The sequence below is a fragment of the Cephus cinctus genome, unplaced genomic scaffold (genome assembly GCF_000341935.2).
Source record: "Cephus cinctus unplaced genomic scaffold, Ccin1 Ccin1_scaffold0278, whole genome shotgun sequence".
Lineage (NCBI taxonomy): Eukaryota > Metazoa > Arthropoda > Insecta > Hymenoptera > Cephidae > Cephus > Cephus cinctus.
In genome coordinates, this window is record NW_014332987.1 from 7,263 (window position 1) to 18,786 (window position 11,524).

At 44.9% G+C, this 11,524-nt stretch overlaps 1 protein-coding gene across 1 annotated transcript in view; it reads left to right on the forward strand.

Annotated features, from left to right (window-relative positions):
• Positions 1–10,983, forward strand: part of LOC107266011 (cytosolic carboxypeptidase 1-like) — an 18,202-nt gene extending 7,219 nt beyond the window's left edge. The window contains exon 4 of the mRNA XM_025083267.1: positions 10,823–10,983. Within this exon, the coding sequence (XP_024939035.1) occupies positions 10,823–10,889 (67 nt within the window). The 3' untranslated portion in view covers positions 10,890–10,983. The remainder of the gene's footprint in view (positions 1–10,822) is intronic.
• Positions 10,984–11,524: the final 541 nt, after the last annotated feature.

The window sequence follows — 11,524 nt, forward strand, 5'->3', positions numbered from 1 at the left end:
GATAGGAATTCATTCGATTCATTCGTGTCTCTCTAGACGAATCAACTAGATACTTGTACACCACTAGACGACAGGAAGCAGGAGAAGCTATAAAAAGTTCAATTATTAAGAAACCTGCAGCAGCGCTCCAGAACTCACATCACCAAAAACCCTTCCGACATAAAGATACAGGGAACGGGGGTCATTGTGACCATCTGTGGATTCTGATCTTTACAACACCTATTTTCCGCTGGACCACAGTCTTCGGACGCATTGTGCACTCTGCTGTATTGTGGCCACAGCTCCTTCCTTCCCTAAAGTGAATGCAGCTACCTCTCTCCAAACCAAAAGGCTAGCAGAGATAATAAAGTAAACAAAAAACACTTCTTGTCGCCTGTGGTATTACAGGCAAGCTAGAGACAATTAAAAAGTGTGTGTAGGTGTGTGAGAGAAAGACCAAAATAGAATATTAAGGATACCTAGTCTGTAAATTATAGGACAATAAAGCATTATTTTATTATTTCAAAAACTCCAGTCTCTAAATTGTTTCTAAAGACGCCTGCCCAGTGCACAAACCCTACAAAAAGTCTCGTGATTCCTAACACTTGAAAATCACGAAACGTCACAGTAGTGAAACGTCTTTCCGGAGGTATGATAACAAACTGACCGTTCCGCTTTCGAGTTAATGATTTATAACCAGAATTTTTTATCAGATCATGAAGGTTTTCTGTCGCTCTTTGTTCTAAATTTGCTTTTGATCCTTTAAACCTATTTGATTCTTTAAACCTTACATAACGCATCACGGAAAGGTATCTTATTTTCGACATTGCTCACAACTCTAAGTCCTGCGTGAAGAACCTTGTTTCCTACGGCTTTAACCCCTTTAATAATGAGGGGCAGTGTCTGTCTAAATAATCGACTCATAAACGATCCTAAACCATGACCCCTTTGGTGAGGAGCACCAGCCTATGTAACGTGTACTCTACCGCCTACCAGGTTCAGGCAATATTCCTCACAAGCGTTCATAATGCTTTCAATTGTTGTGGCGACGTCGAAGATGTAATGTAACGGTCAGTGTACCGTATTCAAATGGCACTGTTGTACCGTCGTGATCGCTTATAACAGTTTCGATTGATTGAATTGGACCACCAACTATGAGGTAGTAATGAGGCATGGCGGAAGTCGTTGATTGGGTACTCCCAAAAGGATGTGTTCGAGCATCACATTCGACAATGCGTACGAGCGGAGCATGAATATCGCTAACTACATGGCGGAGTATGATGTCTGAATATGTAAAGAGCTAATGCGGTGAACCTCGAGTGATACAACCAGGGTTTTCTGCTTTCACAAATGTTGGAGTTGAAAATCCTAATATTTTGCTAAGGTCTTCTGTAAATTCTAGAATGTATGTCTGTAGATAATTTTTGCACTCTACATATATATTGAGACGTTTTGCGATTTTTGAGGTTTAAGAATCACGAGACTTTTTACAGGGTTTGTGCACTGGGCAGGCGTCTTTGAAAGGAACTTGGCACTTGAGTTTTAAAATTAAAGAATTGTGTTATAATTGTCCTATAAATTACACTCTAAAATGCCCTTATATATTATATAATTATTTCCAGTTATATTATTGTACCGTAGGCGACAAGAAGTGTGTTTGTTTGTCCTTTCGCGATACTAGCTTCTAGGTGTGGGAAAGAGATAGCTAAAACTATGATACTGCAGATTGCACAATACGTCCGAAGACTATAGACCAGCTGATGATGGGGATGATAATGATTCAGAACCCACAGATGATCACAATAACCCCCGTTTGTCGAATCTCTTATCTCATGGATGGGTTAAACTCAGACAGCTACTAATCATAATGACATTGGGAGCTGAATCTTTTTAGGGGGTCCTATTGAGGTGGATTCAATCCTGACAGTTCTATTACAATAACTTTACTCCAGGATGATGCAAAGGTGTTTAAGACGTTCTTCCTGACACTAGGGTGCATCACAATAATTCTTTAGGCCTGGTGAGAACAGTGGGGAGTTTAAACAGGTACTAATCACAAACATATTGGAAGCTGAGCTTTTAAAGGAGAGAGGCTTGGTGTTTTTGGTCGATTTCTGACAGCTCCAGCACAATGACTTTACTGCAGAAGATCTACAGGGATACCATGTATCCTGATACAGGATTGAGACATACTGCTCTCCAAAATGAAGAATTGCTCAGCATGATTTCCCACAGTTTGCACTACAATACTGATCACTGGTTCGCTGTGGAATAAAAAACAAATTTCCTACTTGCTTCTTAACAATTATACTTTCTACAATTTTACTGCTTCTTGTCGTCCTTCGGTGTACACGAGTCTAGACAGAATCGGTATCCTAGAACGGAGTCGAGTATAGAGTGAATTCCTATCGAGGAAGCCGCTAGTTATATCCTCAAGAGGAACACCTTAATTTTAGTCGGGATAACAATTTTCATTCTTCCAAGGAGTCAACGTCGCTTTTCGGATTTGATATTTTGATTTATTGATTAATTTGACTATTTAATTTGAGTAAATGGATTAGCGATTTGTTCAAGTACCGGCTTACTGGTATTTCTTTTGTGTTTGGCGCGTGCCGGCTGATAACGCCTGGACACTTGTTTGTTTTGATTCCAGTCGCACGACTGGACTTTGGATTCTTAGAATATTAAAAATAATAATCTGTAATATTCTTTCTCATAACCATCGCTGTGACTAATTACATGCAATATTAGGAATTTAAGAGTCTTATTTTCCCTTTCCTTTATCGGCGTCGCGGTGAGAGGTCAATAGTAGTTGTGAGGAATTCTAGGATGTGAGGAGTTCTCTCAGATACTATTATGCACATCTAGAGTATGCTATGCACTCTTATGTAGGGCTCTTGATGTATCCACCATCGAGAATGGAGGATTAGGAAGGATAAAGGATCACAGATGGTGGGGTATAAGAACGGAACGTTACAATATAAACACACGCTATTTATTCTTAAATACCCTAATATTTATGTGTTCTACAAAAAGCCCACACAGCAGATCGGTCATAGACTTAATACTTTCGTATTCATCGCTAGGATAAAATGCACAATCTCTTTCTTAGTCTCACCCTTCTTCGTTTGAACACTATCTTTTGCAGAATCACTGTAAACAATACGTCCATTCACATACGACCGTTGACAACACCCAACAAGAGGATAATAATCCTCTCGAACGTACACTGCGGGACATTAATGCCGTGCTTGGGTGGTGCTAGTAGGAAGCGTTAGCGGGGCGGCCGCCAGTGACGATTGGTGACAAGCAAGCCAGGCGGACGCATAGAGGGGAGAGCATATTCCCATCGCTCGGGACACCATTTATGTCTCGAGTCCGGGCGTCCCGTATAAGAGTGTCTCACAGAATTTCAATATGAGTCCGCATAAGCCCCTCTCACTCGCAATTAGTGGAGTCCCAGAGATAGCCTGCATTCCGTATAAGAGCATCTCACTTGCGTCTCGCGCGAGTCGCCTATAAGACCCTCTCACTTCAAACATTGGGCTCTCTTATTATAATCCGCGGTCTCCACACATGGATTCTGCAGATTATATTCACGTACTCGAGGAAGTTACGCTTCCATCAGTTCGCACGGTGTATTCGGCAGAAAACATGCCTATAATTCTTCTTATTCAAGACAATTCCGCTGTCCATACTTCTCGTCAAACACGAAATTGGTTTTCGAATCATCTGGAAATCCAAGTGGTGCAATAACCCGCTAAATCTCTCAACCTAAACATCATTGAGAATTTTTGGGCCGAGATGACACGGAGATGACAACTCGACAGGGAAAGATCGAAGTCAGTCATAATTGCGCATGCTCAAAGAATCTGGGAAGAGCTTCAGCACAACCCGGACTATTTGTAGCATTTAATCGATTCGAACCCGAATCGATTAACTCAAGTAATCGAGTGCGATGGTTTCTGGACAGACTATTGACGTTTGTATTCGCGAAGATCCTCCCCCATTTTGATGACATGACTTTTCCTCAGCTAAGCCCCTGGTTGAAAGAACTATAAATTTTTCCACTTTTTTTTTACTGTCCCACCCGCACGCGCTGAGCAACCGCTGACAGCGAGTGAGAGGATCTTATGGGCGATTCGCGCTAGACGTTAGTCAGACGCTCTTATACGCAGTGCAGGCTATCTCTGGGACTCCACTAACTGCGAGGGAGAGGAGCTTATGCGGACTCATGTTGAAATTCTGTGAGACACGGGACGCCTGGACTCGGGACATAAATGGTGTTCCGAGCGTGGGGAATAGGTTACCCCCTCTACGTGTCGGCCTGGCTTGCTCGCCACCAGTTGCCACTACCGGCCGCCCCACTCACGCTTCTTACTAGCCCCACCCAAGGACAGCATTAATGTTCTGCAGTGTACCAACGTACCACCGTAGCAGGAAACCAAAAATACTCAAATTAACTTGATGCACCGGAGCTGTATTAGATCAACATCAAGCAGAAAATCATACAAAGCATATAATGATAGTAAAGCAGTGAAACAAGTTAAGGAAGCGGTAGGCAAAGCGTGTAGCACTTCCTTGCCTAGGTGCGAAAATCAAAAACCAAAATATTGAACAAAAGTTCTTACAACTACGTTTATAAAGCAGAGAAAATTTTAATAAACTTTATAAACTAAAAATCTTAAATTTAAGCGCGACTAAACTAGACGCGACGGCGGTAGGACTGCTATACTGAATAATTTACAATAACTTAATTTATAGTATACACTAGTTAATGCAATTTATTAACGGATGGACTATTCAGAAAACTAAACTGAACTATGCTATACTGAAGCTATACTGAAGCTATGCTGAAGCTATGCTGGAGCGGTGTCCAGATGCGTACAGACCACATGACCACGGAACTAGATGCGTATGGATCGTTTGCCTACGGCCCACTTGCCACGGACCCAGTTGCCCACGGACCACTTGCGCACGGATTGAAATCTTCGTCGTCCCAGATGCCTACAGCCCCCTTGCGCAGGGATCTCGTAACATCCACGGACCCAGTTGCCCATGGCCCACTTGCGCACAAGCTGAAATTTCCGTCGACCCAAATGCTCACGGACCCACTTGCGCACAGATTGAAATCGGGTGATGCCCAGTTCCGCACAAACTCAAATGAACACAAAAGCGAATTTCTGCTTCCTAAACGATTTCCATCAGTAATTGAAGGATATTGAAAGTTATCATTATCCGACGGAACCTTTTAAAATATTTAATGCTCTTTTCAGTCGATGTACTTATCCACTAACCTATCCAGTCTTCGAGGTGTAAACATTCCACCCTAACCTAACCTAATCTAAGCTAATTTACTTTAATGGTCCATGCTATATTGATATACGATGATACGATATCCGCTAGTGGGGTAGAAATCTGTGCGTAAGTGGGCCGTGGACATCCGGGTCGACGAAGATTTCAATCCGTGCGCAAGTGGTCCGTGGGCAAGTGGGTGCGTGGGCATCTGGGTCGACGGAAATTTCAGCCTGTACGCAAGTGAGCCGTGGGCAACTGGGCCCGTGGGCATCTGGGTTGACGAAGATTTCAATCCGTGCGTAACTGTTCCGTGGGCAAGTGGGTGCGTGGGCATCTGGGTCGACGGAAATTTCAGCCTGTACGCAAGTGAGCCGTGGGCAACTGGGCCCGTGGGCATCTGGGTTGACGAAGATTTCAATCCGTGCGTAACTGTTCCGTGGGCAAGTGGGTGCGTGGGCATCTGGGTCGACGGAAATTTCAGCCTGTTCGCAAGTGAGCCGTGGGCATCTGGGTCAACGAAGATTTCAATCCGTGCGCATCTGGTTCCGTGGGCAAGTGGTTTATGTGCATCTGGGTCCCTCCCGCTATGCTGAACGCCTTAGCAGAAATCAGATCTTTTTCAATAAATTAATTTCCTGTATACGGCTTGAAGAAATAGACAAACGTAACGCAATGTGATACAGAAGGTTTCAAAAATTAAAAGATAGTACTTAAGATATAACAACGGGTAGCTGTAGCGGAAGCGGGACGATTCCCGTTCCGCGACGCGAATTCACAATGTCCTAGGAATTACTTCCAATATTCGCCCGCGATAATAGAAAGAGTCAGATTACTAGAATTTTATAACAGAAATGGTGTATCACGTATCTTGGCCTGTGCGTGCAACGCAGAAACCACTACGGTGCGAGCGAGACGCCGGAGTGTCCCTCGGTGCCTCCTTGTTGCACAGCACGAGTGTAAGCGAGACGCCAGCAAGGCCACCATGCGCCATAGGGAGCTTGGTGGGGGACTGCTCGTGTCCGGGCGCACACTCTTGCTCTCTCTCTCTCAGACTAACGCTCTATGACGAGAACAGCTACTACCCCGATAAGAAACGACAAGGAGCTACGCAACAGTAGTTATAGGCCATTCCTGGCCGTCACAACAAACCCCCACCACTATCCCCCACGATCCATGTAGCGCACAGCGCTCTGATCCCCCACACCGTGCCATGACGTCACCCTCTTCATCGATGTGGCCTGTTCTCCCCACACCTCAGTCATGTGGTGCCGCCCCACCGTGCGGTCCTAACACCCGAAAATTCCCAGCTGCATGTCCCCAGGGGCCTACCGTGGTCGGTAAGTATACACTGACCCCCGGTCGGTAACTTTTTAATTATCCCAAGGAGGTAAGTGTAGCCGGAGTAAGACAGAACCTGTGTTTTGTAAGAAACCTTATATATTTTATAAAGCTTTAACGCGTGATACATTTTCGATTATTAGCGTATTGTTAACATGAATCGCTATCTATTTTAAGTAGTAAAAGCATGTCCTGATCGATTGGCAAGGCCTGATCCCTAATTCTGCCTACTGCCCAAGCCGTGTGACTTTGTGAATGTTAGGCTGAATACATTTTCCGAACAATAATGTAATCATGGTTCAGATCGCATTTGGAGAACCTCTTTATCTCGGAGAAGTCCAAATCTCTGCAGGTGTGCGGTGGCGTTGTATAACGTCCGCTTTCAACGATGACCGTGATGCGGAGATGAACATCATACAGAGGGAAAGATATGGGGAGATGGATGTGTAGGAGACAAAACAATCAAAATAGGTTTTAAATAAACATATATTATAAACATATTGCAAGATACATCAATCATACAGTTTTATTAAGAAAATAATCGTTATGCATGGCTGTTCTGGCCCTCCATGGTGTTCCGCACGAAGGAGTGGTACTCGTGGTTATACAGGGAGAGCAGCTCCACTAATAATTAGTAAAGCACCGGCGACCGCAGGCCTTTCTTCTCCAGAACCAGTCGAAGATCGCCCAATATGTTGTCCCTGGAGGAGGTGTCATCTCCGCGACGGTCGAGTTCCGCAATTAGTGTGTCTTTAGAGTTGTTAGCACTGTCGGCAATCTCGCGTAGCCTGGTTATTTGAAAGGTTACGCAGCGCAGGACCCTCTGGAGATTGAGGTAGGACACCCTCTTCATCACAACCGTAGGTGTGTATATCCTAGCTTTTTTAATACCCAAGTCATCGTTGTCCGTAGACACCGGGATTACCGGTTTGAAAATAATAGCCCGCTCACCGTATGAGTACGTGAAGGCTAGCTCATGAGTAGCCATGAGAATAGGAGTGTTAAAAGCCTCGGGTACCTCCTTGATGTTATCCTCTGCGGTGAGAATTTGTCGATGACGAGGAAGTGGTCGGTGATGATGGCCCATTCAGTAGGGTCAAACTCCACTCCGGAATAATCTTGATTACCGATGCGAATTACAGGTGATAAGCTTTCCGAACGATTTAAAGAGAAGCCGGTGACTACTTGTTTCGAAAACGATCGGTTTAGGCCGTACACAGTGGACAGCAGTACTTGCTTCTTGTACATGATTATAGTAAATGCTATTATACGATCGGTGCGATGGTCTGAGTAGTACTGTCTAAGGCGATATCTAAAAAACAGGTCATCGAAATATCGTCGAACATGTCCCCCCCCTCCCCCCACCATAATCACACCCCGTTTTCATAGGATACAGCGAACAATGAGACTATGACCATGGTAGAGTATACTGCTGATACCGCAGGATGTATGAGAGATGACGAGATGCTGATATCCTATAGCGAGTGATTCACGTGAATCACGGTACTGCTGGGTACATCTACATCAGCGTTAAGATGATCCTGTAAAAAAGAAAACACGCGGTTGAAGCACGGCCGAGCATCCAGCGATGTACAGTCTAAGAAAAGCAGTAGAATCATTACAACGATACACTGAAAAATTTACCGACAGACATCGAAGAAAAAGAAATGGCTCACTACGACGACAACGATGTTTTGAGGCATATACGTATGCAGTGGTCGAAGATACGAGCTCTCTATGGGCACGGAAACCCTGAGCACGATCCAAAGAAAGAGGTCGTACGTGAGTGGTTGAGATTGGGACGCTGCGCGCTGATGTGTTATACAATGATAATCCCGACATGATCTATCGTCAGGGCTGGTCGTCGGGTGTAAGACCCGTGATACTACCCGAACTGTCTATAGCAACGATACTGAATGAAGAATACCACGATTTCACATGTTTTAGCGTAACGCTGGGTTTTATTTGCGATCAGCGTTCTAATGATAGCCCTTACGCACAGCGTATATGTACCCATGAGTGGTTGGCAAAAGAGGAATGGCGTATGTCCGACGATAATAGTCCCAAATGCCGCATCACGTATCGGCGCCCTATGGACAAATCAGAGCTACCGACATTGAGGAAAAGGTGGAGCAGGCCCACACCGGAAGTACTACCGCACCGTGCACCTATGCGTCTGGAGTCGCAGGCATGGCTAGCGGCATTCAATAATCTCGAGAGATTACGCGAAAGCTGCGTCACACTGTGGTGCCTGAGAGCTATGCGAGCATACGAGACAGCACTACGCACTCTGGAGAAACGATTTAGTTTGACAGAGTTTATTGGGTGTGTTACCCTGACGACGCGGGATGGTCCACCGCACCTAAAATATAAGGAATGCCGAACAAGCGTGGTCAGCATGCCTGACGGTCTTTACGCGTACCTAGAGGCACTCGACGATGCGTGGAAAACCTATACACTCCACAACGTTTACAACGATGAGGAGGGGGATCATGTTGAAGGATCGAGCAATTTTGCGTACTTCGCAATGGACACACGAACAGCGTCCCGACGCAACATCCGGCATATACGGTGTATGGCAATTTTTCGCGACGAGAGCTGCGAAACACTGCTGCAGGATGACCGTGGCGGAAAAGATATCAGCGTACAGCTTATCGGTGGTGATATCAACGAGTTCGATGTTGTAAAAGACTGGTGTGATCTTCTGGTACCAGTCGATTGTAATTGATAAATATAAATAATGTAAAAAAAAATACCTATGTACGCAGAATAGTATGATTCGTATCTCTAACCCTACACTACGATGGCGAGATGCTGATGCAACCTCAAACGGTGTACGTCAGCAGATCGCTGCAGCTCCCAACGCAACACCTCTATACCGTTTTTTCCCGTATTATGGATACGCAGAATTTCGTGATCGGCGAACGAGCGACCAATAATACATAATTTATTTTACGGTTAAAACGTTTCTATCTAATTTCCGACGAATAAAGACCCTATAAGAAAATCGTGACATTTTTTGCTGATTCAGGTGTATCGTATAGTATTGTTTTGAAATTAATATCGTCGTGGCTGTAAGACGTCCGCGGGGGCACCGGTTACCCGGTGCAATGAGTTCTCGAAATTGAATGTGGTCATTGTAGCCGGCAGCCTCTAACGGATCTACAACTTTTATATTTTTTATTTTCACACAGATAAGTTTTCAACGGTGTCTGTAAAGTTATCATTATTACATTGATTGTGCTCGTTAGAAGCGCTGGACATGGTGGAGCGGTCATCATCACCATTGTCGTAGTTGGCGTCGTCATCGCTACTGGCCGATACTATTGCCATGACCTCGTCTGTAAAAAATTATGATGAAGATCGCGTTTTTTTCCTCCGATGCTGCTTAACGCATACCCCATGTATCGAGAAGCGATTCTTCTTCTTCTTCTTCGTCTTCTTCTTCCATCATCTGTATGTCCAGCGTTGTCGATGGACCTGCCACTTTTTGGAATAAAAACGTAAATTAGACGTAATCTTTTTTAAAAAAAAGTGTATGTTTTACCGTTAGCACATTGTATAACCGTCGCCGTGCTGGTGCTGGGCTCCGGGTAAACCTCCTCTATACGATCGAGGCACCCTAAGAGCAGCCGCTCCTCCTCGGGGGCGCCCTCGTGGTGAAAGCGCGTCAATTCTTGCAAAAATTTATTTAGTTCTTTTAAAAAAGGCAATTTATTTAGGAGCTATTACTGATAAGCGGCAGATACATACCTTCGTGGAATCGATGATTGGTTATAATAGCCCTGGTGATGTGGCTATTCCGCACTCCGCGTTTGCTGATACACGCTACGGCTAATGAAAGTATGTACGGATCGTTCTTGAAATATCCTCTTTCAGGACCCCTGGCTAGCACGCGCAGAGTACAATGGGAAAACACACTTTTTAATCTACGCGTTAGCGTGCGAAAACCGCAATATCTTAACTCGCGACACCACATCCGTGAGAATAATCTTGGGTTTCTAGGGGTATTCAAGCGGTGTATCTTGACGAAATCGAGGATACAGTCGCGAATATTTCCCAAAGATGACATTTTTTTTTCTTTGCTTAAAGCTGGTGATTGCTGTAAGTGATCAGACTATTTGCCGAGACGTCGTGATACCGAATACTCTTTCTTTTTTTGTTTAATAGCCAAAAAATAATAAAAAACTCTTTTTCCAAACGCTAGATGCGGGAGATGCGGGCGCGCGATACCAGACCGGTGGGAGACCCTTTCTTCGGGCGCAGAGTGGTGACGACAAAGACACCAACAACGATGGAGTCATCAATAACGACGTGTTACCGCCAGGGCATAAGTTCACCGTACAATCCGAAACGACGCGTCGCATAAATCGGTTTCGTTTAGACGGACGCGAAATAACAATGGCTATCAGGCGGCCGCCCCAAGATCCTGATGGGAATACCGTATCCTGGTTGCAGGGAGCGGTCCGAGATATACACGCGTACCTTACAAGCTCGTATACCGCGCGAGATTATATAGGTCTGACAATTAAATCAGACAGTTTTGCGTGCGGGGCCGCGTGGCTGTCATACAGACCGGCTCGAGACTTTCTTGAAAACGACGTGTGGGGTGTAATATCGTCCGTCGCACAGAGCGCCCAGGCGTTCCAAATAAACAGATCTTTTGTCATAGAGTCGTGTATAGTCGAAGTGCCGCGGGGTACGGGTCGCGTGCGATTAGCGCACGAGTTTGTAAAAAAACACTCTATACTCAGCATAATAAACACCGATAATCTCTGTCTACCTAGATCGCTTGCTGTGGCGATGGTATACGCTGAACGCGGGGAAGTACGCTCTGGGGAACTGCATGAGAGATGGAACGCTGTACGGCGTGAACGGGGTAAATTTCAAAAACAATTAGCTCTCGAGC